The 16245-nt window shown below is 45.4% G+C and overlaps 1 protein-coding gene across 1 annotated transcript; it reads left to right on the top strand.

Annotated features, from left to right (window-relative positions):
* The first annotated feature begins 1579 nt into the window (after positions 1-1579).
* Positions 1580-16245, top strand: mylipa (myosin regulatory light chain interacting protein a). The gene is made up of 7 exons (XM_047605229.1): positions 1580-1824; positions 3138-3328; positions 11264-11449; positions 12576-12773; positions 12864-13028; positions 13701-14124; positions 14636-16245. Exons 1-7 carry the CDS (start codon positions 1738-1740, stop codon positions 14828-14830), a joined length of 1446 nt encoding a protein of 481 aa, XP_047461185.1. The 5' UTR covers positions 1580-1737; the 3' UTR covers positions 14831-16245.

The following is a 16245-nucleotide window of genomic DNA, read 5'->3' as shown; positions in this document are numbered from 1 at the left end:
TATATGGCTGCTGTTTTCCGCAGTCTCTTCTAGTCCACAATGTGTCCTGCTATGGAATTCACAACACTTTGTTGCTGAATAATATATGATAAAAGAGTAAGTAAGGTTAAAGTCAAAATTAGACTAAATGCCTAACAACTTCCAGCATAACCAGAGGTTTTAGGGCAGTTCAGACTAGCACTTAAGACAATGAAGTCATTTGTATCTTAGTTTAATTATTCCACAATTAAACACTGTGCTGAACTTGCTGAAACTGGACTGAACACACACAATATACACGATCACCATCATATCACAGATCTAGGCCTTTGCACATATCTTTGCATCCTTTGCACACACTGTGCTGCTAATCATTGAAACTCCTATCACCAGTCTGCTTATTAGTAGGCGATGCTGTTATTGTTGCGTAGTGTCCTTTTTAGTGCATTGTCTTCAAAGAGTTTTGTACTAAATGTAGCGTATCGTTCGTCTTTGCAGCATCTCTTGTTCTTGCCCTGCCTGCACCGTTTGCACTGTTTGTACTGTTTTGTACAGTCTGCATAAACTTGCACACGTGCACTTTATTCTCAGCCCCTTGTACACTGTACTGTGGTCTTGAAAGAATGTCCTCTCATCCTGCTATGTATTGGTCCTGCTATGTAGGGGAAAATGACAAACTATTTTGACCTTTGAACTTTTCGTAAGTCATAAATATTTAAAAACTTTACAGTGTCAAAAGGACAGAGTTGGTTCTAGGGTTGGAACAAGTAGCAGCACTGAGGAAAATGGAAGTCTCTCCCCAAAATAACACCGCAGCAACATGAAAAACTCATAAAAGCTTTGGAATGCAAAAGCAAACGTACGTGGTACAGAACAGCCCAAAAAAAAAAAAAAAAATATGAGTGGAGGGTGGAGGTAGATTTTTTCCATCATGGACTTAGACAAATAAAAGTTAAAATTTCGAGGGGGGAAAAAGAGCAAGAGCGAGAAAAATTTCGACATTTTATAGACTACAAAAACTAGCGAATGTGAAGAGAGAGAAAAAAGAAATACTTTCTTTTTTAGCTCACTATCACACGTGTCAGTATTAGGACTTATAAGAAATAGTCGCGTGCGCTGGTTGCTCAAGTCTCAGAAGGTCGACATTTTTCGCGACATTATATTTCGACTTTATTCATTGTATTTTTCTGGAAGTGCATGTTGAAAAAAAAAGACTACCTCCTCTCATTTTTTTTTCATGGTGACCCTGATACTCTTCCGCAAGTTTCGGACCGCATTCCCATTCATTATTCACACAAACCGACGACAACAGCCTGCCATTAAACTCACCTCGAGATGTCCTGGAGCTAGCTGAAACGTCTTATTCATTAATCAGGAGCAGGTGTGTTAAAAGCCTCGCCGGGCGCATGCAGCAGCAGAACCAGAAGAGGGCGCAGCGGACCCCTCACACTTCAAAGCACGAGAGGCGAGCTCGAGCCGGAGCGGTGTGCGCCTGTAACGCGACTTCAGATTGGTTGAAACATTTACAGCGATGACGTTAAACTGGCTGTGATTGGACCTCTCCGAGTGGGCGGTGTTGCGCACGGTATTTCATTGATGTACCCTACAGCTGGTGGCTACAGATTCGCCACACGGAGTGAAAGGACTAAGAAAGTGATGAAGGCTTCGACATAGAGGAGGGTTTCCGCGAAGGCTTGAGAATTGTTTTATAGTTTTAGAGAGTGGCACACCAAAGACTGCACAGAATACACAGCCAAAATGCTCTGTCACGTCACTCGTCCGGATTCGGTGGTGATGGAAGTGGAAGTTGATGCGAAGGCGAACGGCGAAGACTGTCTCAATAAGGTAGGACAAACAAACATTTATGTTTATTGTGACACGACTGAACAACGCTGTAATTTTTGAGCACGGCGCAGTTGCTCTGGCTGTCTCGAGAACTTTAAATTTCTCACCGTTCAAAACTTAATGTCGCTTTCTAGGCTGCTCGTCTTTTCGCCGTGGCTCAAACGTTAAAGATTTCTGCACTTCACGTAAAATAAATAAATAAATAAAAATAAACGTGCATGAAGATTTAGCGTGAGCTTATTTTGTAAGCAGCAACAGCAACACAAGTAGTCTGTCGTGTCCATTGTTACACGCCAGACTGGAGAAAACAAAATGTTCTGCGCGCAACGGGAAGAAAAAAACCCCAGCACATTTGTTTGTAATAATAAAATCGCAAATTGTCGAAATGTGACTCTATTCACCAGCTCTAAAGTTTTAATAGTGTGGTGTAAAAACTGCCAGCAGTCAGCTCTACCTGCATGGCTGAGTCGGAGGCGGGGTGTTCAGGTTACTTGAGTTCATTCTTCTGCCTTCGCGAGAAGCGCTTAACGTTCAAACTTAAGCCTCAATGGCCTCAACGGAGTCGTTTAAACATTCACACATTTTCCCTCTAAAGTGGCCGCATAAGGACTTTCTAAGCCGATCGGATCGCTTATGAAATGTATTTCCCCCGTATTTATGCCATATTGCTAACTTGCCTTGGGTATGAATGAGTTTTATCTCGAGCCTCGGGGCTCCTTATGGACGTTCACCAGTAGTTATGTAAGATCTCCATGGCCACTGCCGCTCAAGGGGCGTGGGATCGGGGGGTTTGATGAGCCCCTTCACCCCGGGAGAGGCTCCAAGTTCATTTGCAAGCTTTCGTGAGGTTTTGAATATTAATGGACATCGGCTGCATGTGTGAAAGTAATACTTGGGTTGCAGCAGACCAAATGCACATTTGATTCTCTTGTCGTTCTTCACTTTTTTTTTTTTATTTTTTTGTTATGTCCTCCGGTGAAAAATCCCTTTTTTTCATTCAAGAGTCTTTATTGTCTTTATTATGAGAACATAACGACATTTTGCAGAGACCTCAGCTAAAAGGCACACATGAATACGCAAACATTTAAATAACACTTGTAAAAATAGGAAAAACACCCTTAAAATAAAAAAAAAGTTTTAAAAAAATGTAAACATTAGACCAGTGAAGATAAAGTGCAGAACTCTCTGTAAAGCGTCTTGTCTACATCATTTGCCTCAGATGCTTTTCCCCGTGCTTAGTTTCCAGATCCTCTTTGAATTAGATTCCACTTTTTTTTTTTTTTTTTTGACCCATTTCTTTCATCTCATTCCAGGTTTGCAGAAAGTTGGGCATAATTGAAGTGGACTACTTCGGGCTGCAGTTCACCGGCAGCAAAGGAGAGAACCTGTGGCTGAATCTGAGGAATCGCATCTGCCAGCAGATGGATAACGTGGCGCCCTGTCGGCTGAGGCTGCGGGTCAAGTTCTTCGTCGAGCCCCATCTCATTCTGCAGGAACAGACGAGGTACGTTTGCCACAGACTTTGCGAAGAGGGCTCATGGACGTTTGAACACATGTAATCGTAGTCAGTCACTTCCTCAACGACACATTCTGTATTCATCTGAACTGCCGGCTCAGGTCGTCACCTTAAGAGATTTTAAAATCTACTCCAATATTTTCTTTCTGTGTTTACTTATGACTTCATGTGACTTGCGGCGAGGACCGTGTGGTGGAAAAGGCAAAGCCTTTCGTTAGCGAGTTCCCAGGCTATAATCTAATCACTTTATTGCCGATGGAGTGGAAATGCCCTGTAGTAACCTCTTCCCCGAGCCCTTCTGAGGTTACTATAGGTCATTCTGACGGAGCGCAAAGCAGGAAATGTGATATAGCAGCTCTGGGGCTGTGTGTTGCTCTGCCCCTGGGGACCCTCTGTGTGGCGACCTGGACCTCTTGTCACTGCTGCCATTCAACTGAAAATAACTTTTTGTTTCAATTGTGTGTGGCCGTTTGTGTTTGGACAAAAGCTCTCCATCTGACATGTTTGCAGATGCGGTTTGGAAGCGGGCCACTATAGGTTGTTTTGTCCACAGAGTGGGCTATAATTTAGAGTCACTGTTGCAACTTCCGTCGTGATGGATAAATATTTCATGTTGGATATTTGCTTGTAATCTTCCTTATCTGAAATATGATTGTATGTTTTAGGGTTGTTGCTGTAACGTAACATATTGAAGCCCGATCTCCTGCTACTATCTGTCCTCTCAGTAGAAAGTAACAAGCTCTGACAAGTCTAGATCCTGACTCAGTATTCCCCAGCCCCAGCTGGCTTTGAAGTTATAAATAGAAAATGCATTTGCAGCCCTCTGTGCCAGTCCTAAAAACTTGCTTTACACATCAATCCTTGCGTCGTCCTGTGCGTGTTACGTCGGCCCCAGACGGCGCAGACCTGTGATCGTAGATGTGGATTGAGAGCGCATGTTAATTGAAAAACCGGTTTGGTGTATTTTTAAGATCCACCACGCTGCTCTCATCACCCGCAGTGGTCTTGTTTCGTTAAACCGCTTCTGCTTTGGCCAGGGCTCGCAGACCGGCGTGCTCACAGCTGCTCCCCAGTTCACCCTCTGCCCCACCTTCCAGCCGTCCCCCCTCCCCCCACCCCCCCGCCTCTTGCTCCGTCAAACGCAACAGAATCAACTTTGCTCTTTGTTGACACGTTTTTTTTTTTTTTTCTCACGATAGATGTAAACTGTGCCTACTCACACTTCCTCTCTGCTTGTGTGTTCACCCTCCGCCCCCCCACTCTGCTCCATATTTGGCAACCTTTTGAAGAGGAAAGTGAAAGGGAAGCATTGGAGGGGCGCGAATGCGGAGGACACTTGGCTGCCTGCGCTCTGACCTCTGCTGAACTAGCAGGGGTTATCAGCAGATGGCCGGTGTCGGACGCGGGTCACGGGGGTTGTGGAAGGAAAAAAAAAAGGTGCGATAAAGATGTGAAGTGGCAGGCGGGGGGTATGCGGGGTTTGCTGCTAATAAATACTCGGCACGCAGCCCACGCCGCCGTGCCGTCGAGTTAGGTGTTTAATTTCGGCGCGCCCTTTGTGACATCCATCTGCTCTGATGTAGAAACACTGGCATCGACAACAGAGATGAGGACATGATGTTGATTGCAGAGTTTTGTGGACCAACAAAACCCTGAAAACGCCTCTGCTGCATCTACAGCTACATTCACTTGTAATTTATATGCTGATTTGAGTAGCTTGGGGCTTTAAAAAGGTCCCTTTTCGTCATTAGTTGTGCTGTCACCTTTGACCTACTTAAGCCACCACGGTCACATGCGCGTTGTCCTGATAGCAAACATGTTCTCACGCCAGCAGGCCGACATGCCTCGACGTGACGTAAAGCTTACTCTGTCGCACGTTTTCATTATTCCCATACCTTCTGGCCGCTTTCAGCTTCGTAGTGCTTTTTAGTGTGCGCACATGTGCTGGAATAACTGTTCCCGGCAGATTATGGATAAAGCAAAGGCCCGTATGGTGCCGTAGCTTTCAGATGTGATGAGCTACTGGCCCCTTGTCACTGTATAGGCCTTTCTTACATAACCTGCTGAACCCACGGAGCTGTTTATATAAGCCGCTGTGCACTCTGCTGCCACGTAAAGCCGAGCAGGTCACTTGAATGTTGGTGCTCACATGCAGCTCACTATTTGATTCACTTCCTCCTTTGCAGAGGAAATGGCATTCAGCTAAACCACATTTTCATAGTATTTGAAAGCACATGTGTGTACTGGTTCTTCATAACACTGTGGTATTTTCTCATTGCACTGCACTTGTTTCCCAGGCTCATTTTAGACAATCTGTTTATCTCCAGCTCTTGAAGGCAGCGTAGTCTTCCGTGTCATTTTGATGCCGTAGCTACGGCGACGGCCCAGACCCTCAAACTGATTCGAATCGACTGTTTTGGATCAGTAAAGACGAAACACATCGAGGAGACGTTAACTGAGGTTTGTACGGCTCGTCTTCAGCGAAATTCCAGTGAACGCTTCAGTTGAAAGTGAAGCAGGAAGCGGAAACAAAAATGAACCCGACCCGCAAAAAAAAAAAAAAAAAAAGGCGCACTGTTGACTAGCCTTTGGTTGGACTGATGAGCACACAGGTTACATGCGTAGGTTGTGCAGCCTAGATGAGCTTTCAGATGGGCTTTCCCTCCGCCCGTTCTTACTGTTATTCACACCTTCAAGTGGTTGAAGTGCTTGCCACAAAGGTTCCTCCAGTTGGTTCAAAAGCAATTCTTAGTTGCGCATATAAAACCTCTGACGTCCAGATCTGTGTCCACTGCTTGATTGCTGCGCTGCCCTTCTGACCACGGGGCCTCAACAATGGCCAATATCATCTGCATCGGTAAACACTACTTGCTGGGGGAGGTCTTCCCGGTTTAAATATGTGAATGTTTCCCCTTCATTAGCGCACGTAGTTAGCATTCTGATCAGGCAAACGCTGGATACCCTCGGAGGGCACAGCTATTAGCACAGGCTTTATTAGAGGTCCTGGTCGTTAACCTTTTAAAGCTCTTTGGAGCTGAGTTTATCTTTAACTTAAATCTAAACAAAGTACGTAAGAAGTTGTTTAATCATTACACCTTAGCGGGATTAAATACCAGGAGTTTATATGATGGTATATTTGCACTGTGCTCATTAAACAAGTAGGTGAGAATATCTAGGTGCCATTACTCAAACATACCAGATTAGTGCTAAGCAGTCTGTAGTGTGATGAAACGCAGCACTGTAAACGTCTGCAGACTTAAATTGCACCTTAAGTACTCCCTCCTTTTTATTATGAAATCGCAGGCAGGCAGAAGGCTTGCAGGCAAAGAAGTCTGTTGCATGTGCGTGTTACTTTTGTGTCAGACGATAAGTCTGTCAAAGTGAATGTTTGCATGCCTATGTAGCGTCGAACACACAAAATACACCCTGCATAAACATTTACATTAAAAATCGCTGCCAAATTGTCACAGCCCTGCAGTTGTTATGCAGCACAGGCCCCGCTCAGAAATGCACGAAGAATGTCCCTTTACTTATACGCAGCATGATACAGCTTTGTTTTTGCAACATTGACTGTCGTATTAGCTCTCCCATGGAAACCGAGGAGAAATTCATACGCCGCCTCTTGAACTGAATGTTCTGCAAAAACAATTTGGAGGTAATTTATTCTGGCCACACACAAAAAATCATTTTCAGCTCACACGGACTGCGCAGACTATCAAGGCGAGGATCGCATAAGATTCCTGTGGGTCTTCAAGTGTTCGAAAACGCAACAGGTTTTATCAGCACACTCTGTCGTCTGTAATTATTCCAGATTAGCTTCACTGTGAGTTTTTTCTTACTTTGTGTATTGTGCATTGGAGCAACCTGGCCCCGGTTTGTCTTGATTGAAGTCAAAACATTAGCCTTTGCCCAGGAATTAGATGATTGTTGTGCTTATTTGGCGTCTGAATTTCGGATTGGTGCTGGGCTGTAATCACTGTTTCGCCATCCAGTACAGAGCAGCAAGGAAATTAGCACACAGACAGCTTCTTTGTTTTATTGCTGTGCGGCTTTCAGTCGAGCTGGTCGCGGTTCAAAGGCACATGTGTTACATTTAGAATAGTTGCTCTGCTCTGTTGCAAACCACACAACTAGAACAGTTCTTTTCCTGCAGCCCACGACTCTGGAGAAGATGCTGAGCAAAGTTTACTATAGTTCATTGACTGCTGGTAACCTCGCAGCACATAGTTCTTGGCAGCGTGTTATTTGACTAGCTTACAAACCACATTGTTGAGAATCCAACCGATGAGGTCTGAAACTCTGCCGTTGATTGGCTGGTCGCGGCGCAGTCTCTAGGCAGAGGTGTTGGGTTTCAGTTTGCGGGGACGTTTTGTTCCTTGGTGCAGAGAAGCGACTGACATTTTGAGTGGGGCCGAAAACCTTAAAATGAAACAATGGTTTTATAGATGGGCGGAACAGACACTGGAGGGTTTCTGCTTCTTGCTTTAAAAAGTTTGTCTGTCCTCGTTTTATTTTTCTGAAGCACCCCAGTACAAAAAAAAGCACAAAAGCTACATTTGGGATATTTTAAATGTTGACCTTTTTAAAAACGGGGCAAAGGAAATCAACTGAAAAGAGTATCCCTTTGGCTGTGGTTGTGTAGCCAGTGCCCTGTTTTAAAAACAATAAAGTAGTCGGACAATCGCTCTTTCTCTTACCCTCTCCCACTGCCCCCCCCCCCCCCCTTTTTTTTTTTTTTAAAGCCATCAGTTCACCTGCCCCCCGAGTACTGACACAGTGTTTTGACTGGTAATGATTAAGCTTCTTAAGACTTTGATTGCTGTGCCCTTCACAGAGATGAACCACAACGTGTTCTGTATGCAATGCAGTACAGTAGAAGTAGGCCGGGAGACTTTGGTCTCAGTGCAGACTTCCTGTCATTCAGCCCGTGTGTGAGTTGGCGAGGGTCAGCACAGAGAACAGGCCGATGTTGTGTTGTTGGAAGTACCCTTCTCTCTCTAATAATTCCTCTGAACAGAGTCATGTGCCGCTCTTTGACTCGGGGAATCAGATGAGGCAGACAGAGGCCATCTGTGGCTGCTGATAAACCGCTTCGCAAGAGAAAACTGCTTGACATCCTCACGTTCCACCGAGACGCAGATTAAAGACCCGTGATTCTGTCTGGCCCGGTCACTCTCAAGGGAGTTGCTCACATTCTTAATTGTCCGCTTGGAAACCCATTTGCTTGGCTCATTCATGTCATCATGTCTCTTGCCACCTTGGTTACGGAAGCACTTCAACATGATGTGTTTGGAAAAGGTGTGTGTGTGTGCATCCAGTCACAAATATTTAAAATACAGACAATATTTCCAAAATAGGGAGGAGAAAGTGGCTTTTTAAATCCCGTCCATGTCGATGAACTGTTTGTTCTCTGCTTTCTGCTATACCCCTCCACGTGTGGGATGAACCTTGACAGGTGCTGAGGCAGCACTGTCTGTAAGACCTAAGCAGCTTGAGAGCTGCCTGGAAAGCAATCCACTTAACATAGAGGCCAAGCAAGTATAGGTCAAAGTGTTTAGTAATTAACTGGGAACGATGGGAGTGAAGAATAACCGCAAGTCCAGGACAAAAATATTTGCCTTTGTCATTAGCGGAACAAGTTTAGTTGCTGTGGAGGTTTTCCCTGCTGGTGTATCTTCACGTGAATCTCAGTGGCAGAACTTGTTGCCTTCCGTGTGTGCAGCCGCGGGGTGTGACGGCCTCCGTGCTGGGTTTTTTTTTGTTTTGTTTTTTTCAGCGTTTCTCCGAGCGCGTATTCGATACCTCTCGGCCTCGGGCCAAATCTGACGGAAACCACCGTCTGTGATCTCCCTCTTGTTGTTAACCTGATCTACTGTACAGGCTGTGATGGATGTTTTCTTGCGGTGTTGGCTTGAGCTCAGCAAAGCACTCGCGCGCGAGCGCAGCTGTTTGGGTGCCCACAACAGAGGGACAATAGTCTGAGCGCATACCATATTGCATACCGTGTTACTTGTTTTATAAGAATCGCTATCAGGCCCGGTACTAAAAGAAGATTGCAAGATATTTATTACCATCTTCTGCGATGACTCGTATTAACCTCTTGCCAGCCCACGCCTGAACTAGAGTAACCTCTGCCTCTTGCCCTGTAGTAACCTCGTGTCCGTAACCTGTAGTAAACTCAGTCAGGTCGGCCCTATTGTTCTACGTCAGGCAGGTAGCTAACTAGCAGCACTGCATCACATAACGCCTGCTGGGCCTGACACAATAGAGTGCAGTGTTTGTGTGTGTTTGTTGGGGGGAATGGGATGTTTAACACCATATCAAAGCACTGTTTGTTATGCCAGAGTGCCAGAGGCTAGTCCGCTATGGGGCTCCGTTGTTTCAGTCTGGCTTTATCAGCGGTGGCGTAGGCCGACTTTGTTTGTGTGCCTCACAGCGGCTTTTTTTTTTTTTTTTGCTGCTGTTGATACTCCTTGGAAGTGCTGTGTGCGCGTTGGACGAGGTGTGTCTGTTTTGTTGCATTCTGAAGCGCTGCACGTGTGCGTTCTTTTTACCTCGTGCGGGGCCGAGGAAGCGTCGCCCCCCCCCCCCTCCCGGGAGGAACCTCGGCGAGATGCGTCTGGAAACAAATGTAATAATTTCTACTAAGCGCAGGGTGAGGAGGTCTACCTCCGCCTTCCCCTCGCAGTGTCCCTCGCAAATATCCTCAAGTCATGGTATGACCTGATTTACGCACATGAAAATGTCTCCATCCTTCAAAGACAACTATAGCCCAAAGGAGCTTTCCTGTAGTGGATACAACAAGCCAGACGGCTTCTGGCTCGATGTGAATTTAGTCTGCCACATCAGCATGTGGCACAAATATTTAAGATATGAGCAACCGGGATGTGGAGTTTAATTCAGAGGAGAAGAAAGACGCCCATTAGAAAGCTGCCCAGCTGGTTTGAAGCCACAGAGGCAGGTTACAGGAAGCGGGCTTGTGTACAATCTTCTTAAGGTTACAACGCCATGGGTCATCTCAAGGAGAGATCTGTCTTAGGTTACTGGAGTTCATCTCTCTTCATGATGTAAAGATTGAGTCAGTCAGGGTGTTACTCCTGTTGACGTTTAGTCTCCTGCTGCTGGGCGGAAAGAATTCTTCACATCTTCTGGTCAAAACAACGGAAAACAACCTGCCACTGCTTATTTTTGGGGGGAATTTAGCTGTTTTCCTTGGACGCACCAGAACTCCGTGTTCTAATTTTTTTTTTTCGAATCACTCGGCCCAAACAATAACAATTGTTGTTTTTGACCACCGTTAATCTTTGAACTATTCTCCCAACTGTCATAAACACAAACCACGTTTTGAACAAGAGCTGTTCACATTGTGTAGAGCGAGATTATTAACTTGTCAATGAGCCAGAAAGGAGACAAAAGGCTTTACTTATTTAATATTCGTTTTCAAAGTCCGAATTTCCCACTTGAGTCACAGCGTTAAAGGTCTAAGCGCATTGTTTACAGGAGAAAACTCCCGTTCAGTCACGGTTAACTTTCCCTCAACCTTAGCTTTAGAGCTCCCGGTAAATTTAAAAGGAAGCCTGTTGGGGGAAGTTTGTAACGGAGAAAGTGAGTCAGCACTACACAATCGTCAGATCCTTTCGCACTTCTTTTGCCTCCTTTCTCGGACACACACACATATGCAAACACCTGCCGTCTGTGGTGAAACACTAGCCTTGCAATCACCAGCTGCTCTGGCATATGTCAGGTCAGCTTAGCTATCACACACACACACAAAAGTTATCTGTACAACTGGGCTCTGAGATGCTAATTTGTCTTAGTTTGTGAGTTTAGCTAAAAAGTATTTAATGAAAGCCAACTTAAAAAATAAGATATCTTACACTCTCATTTATTTATGTATGTTTTTTTTGTTGTTGTTCCCTCCAGACACATCTTCTTCACGCACGTGAAGGAGGACCTCCATAACGGGCACCTGAGAATGTGCTCAGAACAAGCCGAGGAGCTGAGCGCACTCCTGGCCCAGGCCGAGTTCGGCGACTACAACCAAAACACAGCCCAGTACTGGTATTCAGAGCTGTGTGGAGAGGAGCCCTGCACTGCCACCCTCAACAGGTACGACGCGCTCCGAGCAGGAGGAGCTTAAAGTGACCTTATTTAAGAAAGAAATGGTTTAATTGGATAAACTTAACTGCAATCCCATGCAGCGTTGCCTTTTCTAAGCACTGGGTATTACTCTGAACAGAAACACGGAAGGCCGCTAAACCTGTTTAGCACTTCTGTGTCAACCTTCCTGAATCTCTGCCCTCTATGTATTTCTGAGGGGAAGTGTGAGTCATCCCTGAATATAACCAATGAAAAGTAAAATCTAGGAACAAAGAGACTAGAAACAGTTAAAGAGTTAAACTACCTTTTACATCGTACAGCATTTTTTATTTATTTTTTTTAACCGAGGAGAAATACCACAGAAAAAAATAAACTTGGTATCTGTCTGTCACATCTAGCCACAGGCTGTGTGAGAGCTAACAAACACCAATCAGCAAACAGCACCTGACACGAGATCTCGTACTGTTTGTTTGCATAGTCCAACTGACAGAATCCGGCCACTGTACGTCTAGTCACATCGTATTGTTATATGTCACGGTATATGCCACCGCGTTCTTTCTCTTATGACTCAGATGCTTACACAGAAGGGCCTCGCCGAGCCACAACTGCAGTGTGTGCATTTTGTATCCGCTGCCTTTGAAGTGGCTGCTGGGAACACATGGCACTGTTCGTTACGGGCGACCAACTGCCAAACCTGCCACATTAAACTCCTTGTCTATGCACTGTATTCAGCCAGCAGGCGCCATTGTTCATAGCTACACCTACACTTGACAACAGCCTGTTATTTATGCAGATGCATGCTTGTCCCAGCAGTTATTTTCTGTAAATGTCCTAGAATGAATGATGTAAGCGTAGATCAATTCTGTGCACATGTGCCAGTATTTTCCACCACAGTCTGCAGACTTTAACTAAAAGAAGCGTTTTTTATGCTGCTGTAGCACTCATCTCAGAATGACAGTTGTCAGAAAAGACGAGAAAACTTTCTGCCTGAGGGGTTTGCTCAACTTTCAGCCAATTTAAACACTCTAGTGTCACGTTGCTCATATAATACACCGCTCACTGTGGGCGGCCCTTTAATTGAAGATCGAATTTGAGCATTACAGCTCATTAAACTGCTCTTTTCTTCTTTTGGCAGTATCATTTCCAGACACAAAGCTCTGGAGGGTTTGAGCCAGGGCTCAGTCGAGTACCAGGCCCTGCAGCTGGTGTCCTCCCTGGAGCATTACGGCGTGGAGTGGCACTGGGCTCGCGACGCCAGCGGCCAGCGGTTGGCCATAGGAGTCGGCCCCGAAGGCATCGCCGTCTGCAAGGAGGACTTTAGCTTAGTCAACAGGTACGCTCCTCCGAGATATAAAGGAATAACAAGCGTGTGGGTCTTCTTGAACAACGTGTAACCGTGCCTTCTGTCGTTGTCTTGTTTTAGGATTAGCTATCCCATCATCCAGATCGCCACCCAGTCGGGGAAAAGCGTCTACCTGACGGTTACCAAGGACACAAATGACAGCGTAGTGCTTCTGTACAAGCTGATCAGCAACCGAGCTGCCAGCGGCCTGTACCGGGCCATCACAGAGACCCATGCTTTCTACAGGTGAGAGATAAAGACGTGCCGTATATACAACCACTATACATTTCCTACTCGAGTTCCGTATTCACTTGCATGTCTGGTCCTATGTAGAGCAGTTCATTGTTTACCGTCCCTCGCTTTAGTCTAGTAGGTTATCAGAGTCGGGGTGAGAAACCTGTCCTAACCTGAGACCTGTGTTCTGCTCCACTTACTGTATCGCACTGCACACATGCCTTTTCCCACACACACATTAACCAGAAGTTCATTTTTAACCCGTTTCATGCAATAAAACGAAACTAAGTGGGACAGGCGCATAAAACACGCGCTCGACCGTAAAGGGTGTTGAAATAGATTACACAGGACAATGGTTTATTGGATAGATAAGGTATTTTGTTTTTGTGTAGATGATGTGTCTGCCAAAAGAAATACTTGGACAGAGCGGGGACAATAAAAATGGCTGAGCTATGAAAATGTTCTCAGTCACAACAGTACAGAGGTACAAAAGATAGGCCAGTCCCTTTGTTTCAGGGATGGGTTTAGCTGAGCGTACAGATTTCTATTTTATTTTTTTTTTTTGTTGGCATGTCTTCATCCTGCTCGTTCACAATCAAGCGTGTATAGATTTTGCTGTGAAAGGACAGGATTGATCAGCAGTAAATGTTTGACAGATATCAACAATCTTCTTTTCCTTTCCAGGTGCGACACGGTGACCAACGCCGTGATGATGCAGTACAGCCGAGACTTCAAGGGGCACCTGGCTTCGCTCTTCCTCAACGAAAACATCAACCTGGGCAAGAAATACGTCTTCGACATCCGGCGCACCGCCAAGGAGGTGTACGACCAGGCCCGCCGCGCCCTCTACAACTCCGGCGTCGCCGAGCGGGTGTCCCGCTCCGGGAGCGGGGACCGCTCCTCGCCCTCGCGCTCCCCGAGCAGGGACGAGCAGCAGGACGAGGGGCCGGACTGCGGCAGCTGCCAGCAGAGCCGAGCCCTGCAGGAGCGGCTGCAGAAGCTCCGAGAGGCGCTGCTGTGCATGCTGTGCTGCGAGGAGGAGATAGATGTGGCGTTCTGCCCCTGCGGCCACATGGTGTGCTGCCAGAACTGCGCGAACCAGCTCCAGGTGAGACTCTTCGAGGACACATCTCTGGGTTTAAGTTGAGCTACATTTAGCCCGTGCTAAAAGCAAACAACGCTGGAGTTTGAGAATCGCTGACTCGACCATCCTAATTTGAGTTTCCAGTTTTTACCGAAAGCTCTTTAATTATACTTTACTCCCAGCTTCTCATCCTTTCATAGTCCTTTAAGCAACGTCCAAAGCCTTACTTACACTCCACTGACCTGATTGTCCCCGCACTTAATCAGCTAAATGTTGCCCATCTTTGTGGAAGCAGATGGTGCATGTGTGAGTTTGTCTTATGAAGGGATTATAGCAGCCAGGCACATCTCCCTCCCATTAACTCGACAGGAGAAACGTGACCCAGCTAATAGACGAGGAGAAAGTTGAGACGGGAGAAGGGGGGGGGGGGGAAATAAAAAGTTCACTGCTTTCAGAAGGATTATGGAAACAGGTGCCAGGTGATCGCGTTGAAGACGAGTTCTGAACAGCCGTCTCTCCTTTCCTGTCCCCTCAGCTGTGTCCCGTGTGCCGGTCGGACGTGGAGCACGTGCAGCACGTCTACCTGCCCACATGCACCAGCCTCCTGAACCTGACGCTGACCGACAACCACCAGCACCGCAGCAACATCCCGGCGCCCATCCACAGAGACATGGCCTCCCCTCACAGCTGCACCACCAACGACTACGAACACAAGCTCTACCACACATGAAGGGCGCGCCACCAAAACTCCACCAAGACTCCACCAAGACTTTGGAGCCGCACCAGTCAGATTTCAGAAACGTGGAGCGTCTCTCGTTCATTCCTGCCTGGACTTAACCCACTACCAAACTGATAGAAACTCCTGAGCGCGATCAAAGACATTCAGACTCCTCTCTCAGCTTTGTTTGTGTGTGTGTGTTTTTTACTTTTAATGTTCGTTTCCTTTGGGCCGTCAGGTTGGTCCTCAGTATTTTTTTTTTTTTCTCTTTTTTTTGCTGTCGACCTTGTGCCATTCTGTCCAAATTGTGTTTTAAACACCGACAACAATATGATTTTTAGATGATCTTCTTAATTAAGTTATTGCATCAGTTGATCTGATACAGAATTTTGAGTTTGTGTTTTGTTTTATTTGCTCCATATCAGGCTCCTAGCCCCAGATCTTGAACCATATTAGTAAATCTCAACACTGTGCATATTTTTTTATATATATATATTTAGCTTGAATTCATTTTAAAAGTTCTGTTTTGATCTAAGAGCTGAATTTTATGCTTTATGAGTGAAATGCATTTCATTTGTTCATGTTCCATGCCAATGAGGAGGTATTTAGAGGCTTAGCAGTACTGCTCCTGAACACAGCGCTGCATACCAATTAGTCCCGTTAGGTAATGAGGCTACAGTGGCCTTGTTCATGCAATCCTGGGGTCCGGTTGACGGCTCTTTAAGCTCAACAGAACTCCAACTTGGTAACACTCCTTCAAACTCTCTCTCGCCTCAAAACCGGTCTAGATTATTAACGGCCGCTTTGTCCAAAATGAGAAGCCTGGTTTCATCAACTGCTCCACGTCATCTTCACCTTTTTATTGGGATGGAGATGAAGATGAAAACTAGCAGCTGCTTCCTCTGAAAACCTCTGAACCTCTTCTCTGGGGTGCACTAGTGAGCTCTTTTTGATATATTTTAAAGGGTACTAGGAGATCTGTACGTGCAATACTCGCTCGCTTTTCATTTATATTTAATTTCAAAGACTATATTTAAACAAAAGAAGAAGAAAAAAAAACAGCAAAACAACATTGTCACTTTACCAAGGAAGTTTTCCACTCGTCTGTAGAGGGTTTGGCCTTATTGTAGCAGCAACACAAATTACACATTTTTTCACCGACTTTTATTTCTTTTCTGGTAGGAAAAGGAAAATTTTGTTTCTTTTATGCTGATACAGTCAAGCTCTGTCACTGCAGGTGAAGACTTTATTTTTCACATTGTACAAGTAGTGATTTGTTTCTGTTTTCTGAAGCAAATGCCACTATGCTCTGTAAAATAACTCGAATAACTAGAGTGAAATCCTTTTTTTATATATATATTCTGCCTTTAACAAAAGAGAAAGTATTAATAAAGTTTTTTTTTTAAAATAAAAAAACTCAAAACAAA

The sequence above is a fragment of the Mugil cephalus genome, chromosome 14, assembly GCF_022458985.1.
Source record: "Mugil cephalus isolate CIBA_MC_2020 chromosome 14, CIBA_Mcephalus_1.1, whole genome shotgun sequence".
NCBI classification, from domain to species: domain Eukaryota; kingdom Metazoa; phylum Chordata; class Actinopteri; order Mugiliformes; family Mugilidae; genus Mugil; species Mugil cephalus.
Note: the sequence above shows the minus strand (reverse complement) of the source record. Positions and strands in the feature narration are given on the sequence as shown.